The 14599-nt window shown below is 36.4% G+C and overlaps 1 protein-coding gene across 2 annotated transcripts in view; it reads right to left on the bottom strand.

Moving 5' to 3' along the window:
• Window positions 1-14143, bottom strand: part of LOC120633013 (zinc finger SWIM domain-containing protein 4-like) — a 108396-nt gene extending 94253 nt beyond the window's left edge. For both annotated transcript variants that reach the window (XR_005659188.1, XM_039903042.1), the window contains exon 1: window positions 13833-14143. Coding sequence is in view for 1 of the 2 variants with exons in the window: in XM_039903042.1 (XP_039758976.1) it covers window positions 13833-14130 (298 nt within the window). In the remaining variant the exon portion in view is untranslated. The remainder of the gene's footprint in view (window positions 1-13832) is intronic.
• Between the last annotated feature and the right edge of the window lie 456 nt (window positions 14144-14599).

Here is a 14599-nt window from a genome sequence, read left to right on the forward strand (position 1 = left end):
ACTGTTTTCAAGGAATTTGTAAAAAACTCAGCAGCAGCTAGTAAGTTGATAATGAAGTGAATTCAAGCATTATTAAATACATGTCTGCGACATAGTAAACCTTGCAAGTTATAAACTTAGAATTCTAAGAAATGAATATAAAATTATCATTCACATCAAAGTGTCTTGAGCAACTTAATTCAGTCTTCCTGTCGCATGATTGGAGCTAATTGCGGACACCTCTCACCTCTACCCCTGCCAGCAATTATAGCTTGACCTTAGGGGTGAGACTGTGTTATCCAATTATGTCCTGCCTAACCATTGTGTGTTAAAGCTATTTATTTTTAGACGTAGATAAGTTACTGTTCTTTGTATCAGCGTTTTCTTGAGTTTTCTTAATATCAGGGACACGGAGAAGAATAAGAAGATGGAGTTACTTTAAGAACTACTTTAGAATATATTAGTAGCTGTTGCCCACGCCATAGTCCGCGTGTTTTTTTTTTTTTTTTTTTTTATCTTGAGGCAGCAGTTTGTTCTCGCGGAAGTATCTAATTCTTAGAGATACAAGCTATCTTTATGCGTTTTTTTCCAAAATCGGTTTAGCTTCGAAGCATAAGTAACAAAGACATTTTTTTTAATTCCCCCAGAATCCACTGCTGCTTTTGTCTTGTTTTCATTGTACTGTACAAAATAAATTGTTAATGTCCAATAAAATCGGCTGTTTATAAATCTAGAATTTAGAGTGTTTAAAGTCGTATCCCTTAGGGAATTATTTTCATAATCCTATCTAAGAAATCGCCTTAGTTATAATCAGTGATCAGAAAAGGTAGAGCTTAGAGTATCTTAGTTTTTTTTGAAACATAGTGTACGTACCTATATTTAAAAATTCCCATACATACATAAAATATTGTTTTTTTTCGTTCGATATTAATAAACATGAAGTGTTTCATATTCAACTTTATACGGAACCCTCCGTTTGCAAGTCCAACTCACGTTTAGCCAGTTTTTATACATTTATAGATTACTTTTTAAAAACAACGTTTGCTACCGAGATGTCAACATCCATATTAAACATTGGTAGTTTCGAAAAGTGTGAAATTTAAAGAAAACGCTTATTCGCTTGAACGCTTAACTCTGCGTCACAAATAAATGTTTTGCAACGTTTTCTTTGTAAAAGCAATTCCGACGCTGCGGCCGCGTTATTTATAAATGATTTGCTTATTGTTCGCTGGCCATAAAACAAGCATAAAATAACATTGGTTCCACTGGTCACTAGGAAGAAACTTCGTGACCAAGTTTCTTTGTCAACAGCTTGATATCAACAATAGTCCTTTCTAGTAATATTACAAATTTGAAAGTGTGTGTGTGTGTTTGTTTTTTCTTAACGCCCTAGCTAAGCAACAAATCAACAGGACTTAGTCGAAAGGACGTAGAGTAACATTGACTTTTAAGGCAAGCAAAACAAACGATTCCCACGGGATTAGTAAAAAACCGTAATAAATTCGGAATAGGTACGTGGGCAAAAGCTAGTCGCTTGTTAAACGAAGTGACAAAGTTCATACCGCACACACATACACGAGTAAAAGCGATCTCAAGTCATAACAATCACCTAGTTTTTTTTTTCATTTAATAAAAACACCATTTTATAATTACAGCGATATTTTTCTGGTTGGTAAGTTGGTTGTTTGTCACAACGGTAAACCAGGTAAAAAATACAGGATAAAATGTTACACGTAGACATGTTACTCGTATTTTATTTATAACAATCAATTTATATATTTTTATTATTCCACTACAAGTTAGACCTTGACTGTAAATTGTCGCCTTGTTACAAATGATGATGCAGCCTAAAATGGTAGCGGGCTAACCTGCTACCTGTACGGTAGTATGGCAGTTATATTAATAATCCGTACCCCTAATTGGTTTCTACGCGGCATCGACGGCCGACTGGCGCAGTGGGCAGTGATCCTGCTTTTTGAGTCCGAGTCTGTGGGTTCGATTCCCACAAATGGAGGTGGAATGTTTTTCAATGCTGCGTTTTCATATATGTATATAAAAATTATTTATGTGCATTATTCATAAATATTCATCTAAGTATCTATAACACAAGCTACGCTTACTTTGCTAGATGCTAGATGGCGGTGTGTGTATTATTCGAAATATTTATTTATATATCCTACCACCTATCCTACCCTATATTGCTATGTGGCATTATTAGACTGGTAAATAGCCACGGCCGAAGTCTCTCACCACCAACCATAAATACATCACCCGCTAGGCTAAGTACAACCTAATTCACAACCAGCTGTGTGTTTATTTATAACCTACATTGTAGATTCTACATTATTGCGCCAAACGTATACATTAAACATTTATTTGTCTTTCCCACGACTAATTGAGTTATAATTTATCGAGTCACCTTCCTGCTTCTTATCCGGTACGTGTATTGACTTGTGTAAACAAGTTTTTTTTTTTAAACTCGTTAATTGACAGCTGACACAATATGTTAATGCGGCGTTTAACACAGTTAAATATGCAAAAACGGTATCGTAGTTTTTGTATAATAATCTTCAGTAGTGTTTTGTTGATGCAGCTTTTATCTGCGGAAATAGTTAATGGAATCAATTTTGAAATTATGCTCGGTATGTTTGTAATGAATATTTCGGCATGTTTGTTCAATTGGGCTTATTGGCTGCGCCCGCCGGCTTTATCAGAGTTAACCTACTAAAAACGTATGACAAAAATATCAGGTGCTGTACAAATTAAAGAGACCCGAATTTAAAGATACTTGGGGTGCTGTTTTTTTTTTGTAATTTTGGCAAACAGCGCTTAGAAACTTCTTTATGCAACCAATTATAATTCGAGATTTCCAATCATAATTCGCGTGGTAACCATAATCGTAATGTTTTTCGAAGCTAACTTGATAGATAGATAAATAAAGTTTTTATTGCACAAATATTGATTAATTGGGTATTTAACATTCATTAAATTAATTGAGAAAACAAGAAATAAAAAATGCGCAAAGGCGGTCTTATCGCTTTGAGCGATCTCCACCAGACAACACTTTAAGGAAGAATCAAGAGAGAAAACCTAACCTCCATAATGCTAGAGGCATCAGAGAAATGGGAATCTATAATAAAATACATGGAAGATATAATAAAAGTAAAGAAGAGAAGCATGCTTTTAAGCATGTATGAAGTGCCACTGGTATTCAGGCACATTAAAACTGTTTTGTAGAAAAGTTATTTGTGTTATAAATAAGGTCACGCCTTGGTCAGCACTTATGCAATTTTTTCAACTAAATACAGAGATTTTAATTATTGTTGCCAATATCGTTTTAAACTGTTATCCAAATTTAGTTATCCACTTGTGTCTATGCATGTAGATTTCCAAGCCGATTCATCGCATTACTGTTTTGTATTGGAAACATAATTTGCATAGATTTAAATATTTCTAGCGGGCATCCAAAACAATACTACAGCGGAACGATTTCAACTCTTCAAAATCTTGTTCGCCTTCGAGCGTTGAATGTACGCATTCAAACCACAGCTAATTGAAAATGCTCCTTATTACTTACAACACAGAGTCCTCATTCAGTGACCAATTAAGTTTGCTAACCGGCTCTAAAATGCGGTGGTGCTTACTTACAACGTGTCTTTGTGAATCGAACCAATTTTCGGAGAGCTGCCACCTCCCGCTGATTGTATAATGCCGTGGATATTTGAGGGAATATCGAGGGCTTTGACGAGGGTCGTTTTAAGCTGGTTCTTCTGTATGAGGCCAGCGACAGAAGCGCTCTTATGTAGGCACTATGAAACTCTGTTATTGGACAGAGAATCATTCAGCTAGTGCATGCTCTTCGGTTGCTCAGTGTGACTCTTTGTTGCCATGAATCGGGTCTGTATTGACAGATGGTAGTTTTTCACGGATGTTGCCTGAATGGATGCTTATTTAATGTTGCAGACGTTGTATCTTTTAACTAGGTATAGGAATTCTCAGAAACATAAAAACTAGTTTTCGCGCAACTCACCGATACCTTTAATTTGATACATATATTGATCCGTCGAAGCAGTGGCTCGACTTGACTTTGGTGGAGGCGAGTTCGAATCCCAGCACGCACCTCTAACTTTTCGAAGTTATGTGCGTTTCAAGTAATTGAAATATCACTTGATTCAACGGTTAAGGAAAACACTGTTGGTTTCTAAATATGCTCTCAAAGGTGTGTGGAGTCCAACAATCCGCACTGAGCCAGCGTGGTGGACTACGGCCTTAACCCCTTCTCATTGCGGGAGGAGACCTGTTCTCTGTAGTGGGCCGGTAATGTGTTGATATGATGGTTGGATGGATGATGATCAAACCAGTAGGCCAATATTAAATAAAAAAACATATAAAATGACTAGCTGTTGCCCGCCACTTCGTCTGCGTTTGATTTTGTTTTTAAAGTATTCAGTATCGCTAAGCCTTAAATGAGTATAGTAGTATATATATATATAACATGTGACTGTCAATTATTTATAGACAAATAATTTGCAATAAAATAAAATTGCGACTATAATTAAAGATCTAAGCTATCCTATCTCTTAAGTTGGAGCAGACTGCTCACGGTGTGCCAATTTAATTTAAAATCGGTTAAGTAGTTTAGGAGTCCATCGCGGACAAACATCGTGATAGGAGATTTATATATATTAAGATATACATTATGAAATAGACCAACAGCGTTACTATACAACTATATAACACACTGGCCCAGTGTGGATTGGTGGGCTCTTGCTTGATACCAACAATAAAATAAATGATTAAAATTTCCATGAAATGTGACCGAAACGAATACCAAAAAAACATTAGAAAAACTAAACACGATCCTTAATAGATTTATAATGGCCGATGGCACGGTTACCTCTAATGGTCACAAGACATATTAGGTCGGGGTTCGAATTGTTTTAGACTGTCATCGTTTTTAAATGAGATAAGGACATACACTGAGATCTGCGAATAGACTTTGTAAACACATGAAAGATGCCGAAGACCATGTCTTAGTAGTCTCAGTGCATCTCAAGATTACAGGAAGTACACCTAAGATAAGTTATGAAGACAAAACACGCTTACTTTGACTAGATGGCGATGTGTGTATTGTCGTATTTATTTAGTAGGGAAGTAAAAGAAACCCGGTCAGAGCTAGTGTTGAATATCTATATTGATTATTCTCGAGCACGGTTGATATCATTCCATTATCGTTTCACTACAGGTCTCCTCCCTCAGTGTGGGTTAAGGCCGTAGTCCACCACGCTGGCCAATATAAACTTTGAAACGCCAAGTCTGTCTTTGTCACCGGTTCGGAAGGCAGATTCTACCGAGAAGAAGCCGGCGAGAAACTCAGCAGTTGCTCTTTTAAAATTATCAACAATTTACATTTGACATTTTACATTTTAAAATTCATTTTTCTATCTTGTGAGAGATGAAAGCGGAGCCGGATGCTAAGGATAAGGAGGTTACCACCGTGGTCAAAATCAGCAAAGGAAACTGTTTATCAGTTCATTGCGATGGCATATTTTGCTCGTTCAATCATCTAGAAAAGTGCCCCTGGAATTCAGTCGTTCGGAAATAATAGAGCAGCGAACTAAACAATATCACCTTGAACTTTCTTGAACTGTATTATTCGGCTACATGAATCACCATTGGACGACTTGACAAGTCTCAATTATGACATACAACGTCCAATTTCGATGATTTCCGATAATAGGTGTGTCGATTACAATTACTTTAAAGGTCAAATGAGAGCAAGCCTCCATTATATCCACGTGTAACTTGCTTAGAACAAAGCATTACTGAGTAAAGCCTTAAAATGTCATAAGAAAGGTTAAATAACATTGGCCTGGGTAAGCCCATGTTAGTAAATGTTGTTTGCAATGCATTGTAATTGTGTTACAATAGTCAACATTGCCAGAACATAACGTATTGAAAGAAAGAAATATAAAAGACTTAAAAACATCAGCGCTCTTGCCACAGATTAGCTAATTATATTATTTATAGTTGTATTTATAGACTTAATTGTAAAATTCCCCTATGCCTTAGTATATCCTTGCGCCAGAGCTAGAGATTGCTTATTTTGGTATTACTCTTTAAACATATAAAACATATAAAAGCGGATCGCTAGATTTTGCTTTTTGAAAATAATCACTAATATTTTTAGAATATAAGTAAAAATACTTTTTTCATAATACATGAATTATATGTCAATAGCGGTCCCTCGCTACTTCTTCCGCATATGGGTCTATCTTAAAAACAAACCACATGCTTACTCTGCAAATCTGACTACCACGATACCTATGGCACTCAAAAATAATGTGGCTTTATATTGGTAAAAGAACTTTCAAAATCGGTTCAGTAGTTCCAGATATAACTCCCGACAGTGTCACAAACTCACAAACTTATTCTCTTTATAATATTAGTATAGAAATATAGATTATATAAACCTAATATTTCAGCGATTCTTTTTTACTGTCATCATGCTTGTGGCTCAGTATATAGTTGTACAATAAAGGCACATCATTTGACCTTCACGAATTTAACATCCCCACAATTAAACAATAACAACCTGACCATAAAGAATAAAAGCACAACACATAAAACCAAAAGTATAAACTAAGTTATTTTAAAAATTAAAAATCAAACTAGTATGACAAAATGGTCGTTGCCATACTTTTTTTAATGGAAAAGATATTATCTTGTAGTTGGATCTATTTAATTCTAAATAAATTAATGTTCATGAAATGTTCTTAAGACGAAATTACGAACCAGAAAATATATATAATAATATTCATTGGTGATTAATGATAAAGTTTAATAATGCGGAAGATTCTCGATGAATCTTAGATAATATCAGAACAAAATGAATGGGGAAAATTTCAAAGAAACTTTTGCCACTCATATCCAAAACTTTAAATAATGCAATACCCGACTTTGTTGGACATATGGGAATTAAAAAAGTATGCCAGACTTGTTTCAAATCCAGGGTGTTTAATTCCCTTAGTATCCTTATTATACATTTGATAGTTATGAATTATATTTATGATGGCTGATTGTGTTGGCTGATGAGAAGGAATCCGTCACAAAAAATCTGATGAACCTCGGAAGATTCCTAATTTTGTATACATCAGAAATTTTCAGAATCGTGCATAGTCTTATGAAACTCTCTCCTCAGAAAATACACGCTAACAGACAGCAATTCGGTTCAACATTATGTAGAAACACGCACTCTTGTACCCATATATTTTGCAATAGACCCTGCAAAAGTTATTAGTTCAGTTATTTTCTTGAGTGTACATCACTGGTAGTAAATAAACTCAAGGTGATCAGCAGTGCGGTTCATACAGCAAGCATCATATCATCATCTGACAGGGTAATTCTTATACATACTTTATCTCCGACTTTTTACCGGAACTCAAATAAAAATAACCATTCAAAATCCCCACGGATGAAATACGTTTTAATCTCATAAGACCATAATATCTTTCCCAATTCAAATAACTACGTGTCCTATACTCTGATCAGTAGATACTCGTATACGGAGAAATTTTATTTTAAAATAGATCTGAATACAAAACAGGCGAACTGTTTTAGTTCCCAGGAAAACTTGTTACTGAAAGGATATCAAGAGATCATCACGGACATGTATGAATCATGGCATTGAGCTATAAAACGTTCAGTTGAGGTTGAACCTTCCAAGAACCGCAACCAACACGTGACACTGAGAATTATGATTTCGACACAATAACCTTTTCAAAGTCCCTACTTCCAAGTATTGTGGTTCTGAAATAGGCTTGGTTCGAGGTGTGATAACGCAATCGGGGTTACAATTATTTAATCGTTGACATGTTTAAGTACGATTAAACGTGTTTATTTTAGTCTACTAGCAAGCATCACGTACCTTGACTGATTCCGATTCTAATTTAGTGTACACAGAACCTCAACTCGCAACTTGAAATCAATCAAAGGTTACCGTATGCCAACAAGACGCAATTACGATTTATAGATTGATTTTTAATGTAGTGTCTTCTAAAGAATATTATTATAGATATTTCACTATGGCACTATTTAAACTTATTAGCTTTGTTTAGAAACGAATCACAACCAACTGATGCTTAAGTAGCGCTATGGATTTGAAGAGGGTCATCTTCTTTAAGTCCACAGCATCACATGCAATATATATCATGCAACTTACAAGTTTGTGTCACAATTTTGATAAATATCGCAAATCCGTTCAAAAAAATCATTGTTTATCGCATGTTGCTTATGTTATATCATCCAAATTTTGACATATTTTCAATGGAAGCCTTTCGCATCTTAATGGTTTTGTCTAAGTGAAATTTTGATTAAATCGAGAGAATTAAAATTTTTTATTACTGTTGTATTTTCGAGGATTAGAAAAGTGCATATAGCATATTGTATATGACAGATGCTAAACATTACATTTTGGCTCTCGGAATCCCAGAAAAAATATATGAAGTATTTGAATTATACTGTAAATGAGTGTCAGAACAACTATTTGACAGTAAAAAATTGTGGATTTTACTGTTCTTTTTTATATTTTTTTATATGGGTCTTTTGTCTTTATTACGTCTTTTATTATTATTATATGTCATTATACCAAGGCGTAGTTATGCTTAATTAGCTTCCACAATTGCATTAATAACACTAATGCAGTTATATATATATTCATAGACTAATTTAGTATCAGAATGCTAACGTTGTAAGGCTTTGCCAGCCCGGTCTTATTTGATTAACAATATTCACGCCTTACATTATACATAATATGTAGCTATAGACTACTGGACTGGTTGTTATTTACCTAACTTATTGTTTTTCAGCATAAGTGGATATTTGAACACATAATTTAAATACAATTTGACATTAAAATTACGTTTGTTGATATTGTTGTAAAGTAGGACATTTTAGTAGTTAATGCTAACAGCGTGCTAAATTACTTATTGTAATATTGTATGAAGCAGAATATCGTTTTACAGAATACGAGTACACAATTTGAATACAGTCAAACCTGGGTTAGTGAGAACTGGATAAGTGAGAAAACTCTATAAGTGAGAGAAATAGCCAAGACCCGTCATTTTAAGCTCCCAAAACCTCTATTAGCGAGAAACAGAAACCTTTGTAAGAGAGAGTCGTTTTTCTCTCATGGACCTCCTTAAGTGAGACTGCTACTTATCTTTACCTCTATAAGCGACAGTCGAGCAAGTAATATTCGACAAAATTTATGAGTTAGAGAAAAACATTCAAAATACAAAAACAGAAACCCAAACGAAATTGACGAATTTTTTTAAATGTAAATAAGTTCTAAATAAAATAAAATTACATAGTGCATGAATATATGTCTTGTTATTGCTGCGTACCTCTATAAGAGAGAAACGCTACCCATGTACCTACATTAGCGAGAAACTCGGGTTAGTGAGAAACCTCTATAAGCGAAAATGAGATTGTGCTCCCGCTTGATCTCTCGCTTATCCAGGTTTGACTGTTTATAGAAAAGATATATTTTTGACCCAATTTCGCATTAAACAATGCATTCTTTACTTTTATTAATGAAAGGTGTATATTTTAGATTGAACAACCCTTCACTATTGTTGATGATATAAGTAGTAATGTCACGGTAAGAGTAAATATTAAAACGTGCACTGAAGTCTACAATTCCAATTTGATAATATATCAATGCACAATTCAATCAAAATAATAAAAATATCGATGTGCAATTAAATCAATTTAAATTAAATTGATTCTATCTAGCAATATATATATAATAACGCTTTATTTTTTACGCGTGGAAATTATGAATTAATTATCCCCGGCAAGATATTATGCCGTGTAGTGATCTCTTCCAGCGGCTGTCATACTAGGCGACTAGGGGAATATAACGGAGAACAGGCAGCGTCCTCTGGGCTTCCATCTACTGCACAGCGTGGGGATTATGGGAAAACCATCCCATTGGAGATGCCTTTAGTCCAGCAGTGAACTGTTATAAACTGCTATTGATCATGTTTAAGCTTGTAGTAATGTAATGTCAAATTATACGCACTTATATAGTTGCTTGATCTAGTCGATTATTATTTATTAACTAACCGTATCCCGCAACTTCTACCGCGTGATATTCCTTTATTATTGTTTTTCGCCGTTCAAGGATTAAATTGCTCCTTGTGGTCCGCCATCTACCTTTCGAAGATTTGCCCGGACAAACAGACAGAAACAAAGGCTATGCAATGTTTTAAGCAATCACATGAGCAAACAAAATAACTAACAGACGTTAGGTTTAAGATTATCAGTCCCGAACCCTTCTAACTCAGAATGGAATACTAATGCTTGATTCAGAAAGGAATCATTTCCCCGTTTTACTTCCATGCAATGCACATAAATGCCCCCAACATTTGATTCAGATTTAACAAAGAAAGTAAAGAATACATTAGTTAAACGAATTGATATGAAACCAGTTCACGGAATCGATCTAAATATGAAGTCATTAACGATGATTTAAAATATTTACCGACCCTGTCGGGCACTCTCGATTATTTTTGCATGACAAAAAGTTAGGGTCGCTGCTACCCATAGAATAAAAAGTAGCTATTGTATTTGGTTGTGACTTAGCAGTAAATTTTGAACAGTTGTTGTGTATCGATATAAAGCTTCGAATTTCCTATTGATTGGTTTTCGGATGGACTTCATATTCTTTATATTATGATCAATTTCTTCGTATATATTTGATAAATGATAAATCTTTCTTTTGTTTCTAAATAATTATAGTGTTTTATTTGAATCAAAAGTCCCAATATCCAAAAATGTTTTGATTTTTGAAAAGGCTTAGTTTTTCTACACATTCTATCAGAAAATCTTAAATTATATTTACTTCCTCGGGTCGGTCTGTCTGCCACACCCATTTTTATTGATTTGATTGATTCAGTTGAAATTGGAATTCAGATCAGATATCTGATGATGGAGTCCGAATACATGGACTGAGCTTTGGGTCAAATGAAATTGATCACAAAGAGTTATTATAAAGGAGCTTATAAAAGAACACTTTTACTTATAACATTACTGAGATCTGGCTGGCGTTTCCACGTGAATTCGCCCACCTGTCCGTAGTATTGGTTAGTTCATATATTTTTACGTTCCTTGTTATGTCATAAATGCAAAAGTTGCTGCATGGTAGAACGACAAATCAATAGACACTGATGCATTAATAAAATAATTACAGACAGCCCTAACGACAAAGTACTATCTACAGATATATAAATTATTACATGCATCGCCGCGTTTTAAATATTGGATTCATTTCGATCGCAAGTGGGTACAAACGAAGTGGAACCTTCCGACCAGGGCTGTCCTGTTCTTTTATTCATATTCACGAATGTGGCATTACCCGTTTTATAACCAGTCTTTGCTCTAATGGTGTCATAATTTCCTTTTTAATATTATCATTACGTACAAATATTACTCAGACAATATTATTTAATATGTTTACATTTCAGGATGTATTTAACAGATTTGAAAAAAGGTTGAGTTCGACTCTTATTTGGGCGCATGGTAGAGCATCAGGCTATGTTCAAGCTGTTCATAGTATCTTTGGTTGTCCTTGGGATGGCCTTATGTAATATAAAAAAAATCATATAATATCTATGTTTAAGTACACTTTTAAATATGTTTTCATTTTACGGGATCTACTAACTGACTCTGTTATAAAAATTATATAGCACTTCCTTTATAGTCATTGACTTTAAATATCGGATGGAAAGCTCAATAGGTTGTTGCAATGGTTTTCCTGCTTATAAATTGCCATACTTATTATTATTTTTTTCTAGCTAAAAACTATGTAACACAACAAACTGAGCATAGGTAGGTATATCATCTATAATCATGGCATGATGGCATACATTAAAAGAACAAAATATGTAAACGCTTATTAAAATCCGTATCCGTAAGACGTGAAAGCTTCAAGAAAGAATGACCCTTTTTTAAACTTTTAACATTTATTATGTCAAACTAATGACGATGTTCAATTGAATTTGGTTTTGGCCAACTCCCTATTATAATATTTCTAAAATGACTTTTCATCAAATTAAATCATTTATACGTTTGTGTACCAATTGACAAGTTTATCAATATATAAGCGTTCGTATTTTAAACATGAAGAAGCAAATGACAATAATTAGCAGGTTCTATCACAATTGTTACTGCTAAAGTTGACTAACAGACTGCAGCACCATCATATGATTAAACTAAAAAAGGAAACTTCTTAAATCGCATCATTCAAATAATCTACGTTTTGTAATGATTACATTATTACGGTACTCTCTGATAAAAATAGGCTAAAAAAACTATAAATAACAAACAGAAATGCATTAATAACCTTAGTTGGGTCGCAAGATGCAGGAATTAGATCAACTAACTTTTGACAGACAGACAGGAAACTATTGTTTATTTTCTGTTCTTCTACAGGTCCTTATTCCTATTTATTATTATTATTCCTTGGAAAGAGTTATATTGGCAGTGTGAAATATTAAGATAATTCCATGAGATATTTTAATGTAAAGTATGTCTTAAATTAATTAGGTAAATAGTTACAAATATAATTTTGGCGATGAACTGGAACTTCCAAAAAGATAGCACCAAATTACTCGCAATCCGTGAAATAGTTTAGTAAACAGTATGATTTTCAACTATTAGTACTACAATACCATCTTCTAGATCTTCGAGTTGTTATTGTACAACTAGTTGTCAGTTTTGTAAATCATATTCGTGGTTTGGTTTTGTGGTTTCGTTAGTCAGTCATACAATTTGAAGCACCTCCCTAACTATTTATTAATTATCGAGGCGTTTTAATCTTCCTTCGGTTTATATTCTACGTGTTTACATCAAGTGGGCGGATCTTGACTGATGGTGGATCATGAGTCAGATGATACGGGTGTGGGAATCAAGCGAAACACAAACGTTTATCGAAATTAAGTAGAACGCCGGCCATATCTGTGACGCTATCTGGAGAGGTTGGAAGATAGCCAGCCTAAAAGGAGACACTGCGGTGTTCCATAACTTCTATCGCATTAGGGGCTTACTCAAAGCCGACATTACGGCCAAATGTGGCCCGAAACGACCACAAATGACCAGTAATCGCCATCTTGATGCCAGATAAGCACAAATGAATATGTAACGCTTCCTCCCACGCCCGCCGCATTAAAACCGGGCCCGGCTGACCCTATGGAAATAAAACAGGCAATTAATATTGTTTATTCGCGTCCGTTAGTCACTGCGGGGACATTAACAAACTGCGTCTGCATGGGCTAATGGGGCGCTCGAGCCTACGAGCGCCGTGCTCCGGCAGAATCCAGTTGTGTAATCCCCAGTACTGGTAACGGGACTTCCAGTTATGGTAATCGTAGCCGAATTTCACGAGCATGTGTCGTGAAAGTAGATTTAAATCTCGCCGATCACTCCCCGATCGGAGGAAGTTAGCCGATGCATTCGCGAGATCGGAACACCACTGTCGATGCTCGATTTAATGAATTCCGATTGAACGGCGTGATTTCCTACCGACGTATCGTTATCGGACCGCTCTAACGAGTTTCGCAGGTACCATTTAGGTGGTCGATCCGTTCGTCGATTCGTCGGCGCGCGACCGGATCGGACGCGGGCTGTGAGCCAGGATCGCCTTCGAAGCCCTAATCTCACTCGACGCATGAATAATTCCCGCGAGGAGCGGCTATCGATCGCACACGTCGAGGTTTTTATTTATACGGCTCGGGTGGGCGAGGCGCGTATTAGTAAACAGGCGCAGGCGCGGTAGCACCCGCGACACTCACCGACTTGCAGGACATTCTCCACGCAGCCGGCCTCCAGCAGCTTGAGGCCGCGGCAGAAGGCGATGTTGCGGTGGTCGTCGGGTGGCGCGCGCGCCAGTGACGAGTACATGCAGATGTCACGCTCGTCCCGCGGGAAGGACCAGTACACGACGCGCCGCTGCACCGGCTCCGGGATGCGCTCATAGCGCTCCTCAATGCGTTGGAAGGGGATCGCGGACGCGACTATCTTGGCCGTGATGTCGAGCAGGGTCGGCGGGGCGCGCGGCCGACAGCACGCGCGCGGCGCACACGTCGACATGACGCTCGCTCGGCCGCTCGGCGCGGACTGACTGACGTACCGGCCGCTCCCTCCCCTCCGCGTCGCGCCCCGCCTCCGCCTCGCTCCCCCGCGCCCTGGGGAGAGCCCCCCGCGGGGATGCGCGCCCTAAATCGACACACTCCGATAAATTATTCATTTGGCAGGCATAATGTGCGATATATTATTAAAAGTTGACATTTTTGTTTTGTTCCCCGATGCTGAAATTACGCATAAAATCGTCTGCTTTTCGATGCGGGCCTATCGCCCGATATAACTTTATGCCGATCAGATATTTGCCGATAACGGTAATAGCGGTTTGTATCTGAAAATTATTCACACGACGTGATACATTTTTAATTCTGTTTTTCATCGTATTAGCTATGTAGACACTCACTGTGTGATCTCATTTTATTACAGCACGTAACTTTTTTAGCGCTGCTGCTAATGTACGTAAGAAACTGCGATGGTA

This window comes from Pararge aegeria, chromosome 21 (genome assembly GCF_905163445.1).
Source record: "Pararge aegeria chromosome 21, ilParAegt1.1, whole genome shotgun sequence".
In the NCBI taxonomy this organism is placed as follows: domain Eukaryota; kingdom Metazoa; phylum Arthropoda; class Insecta; order Lepidoptera; family Nymphalidae; genus Pararge; species Pararge aegeria.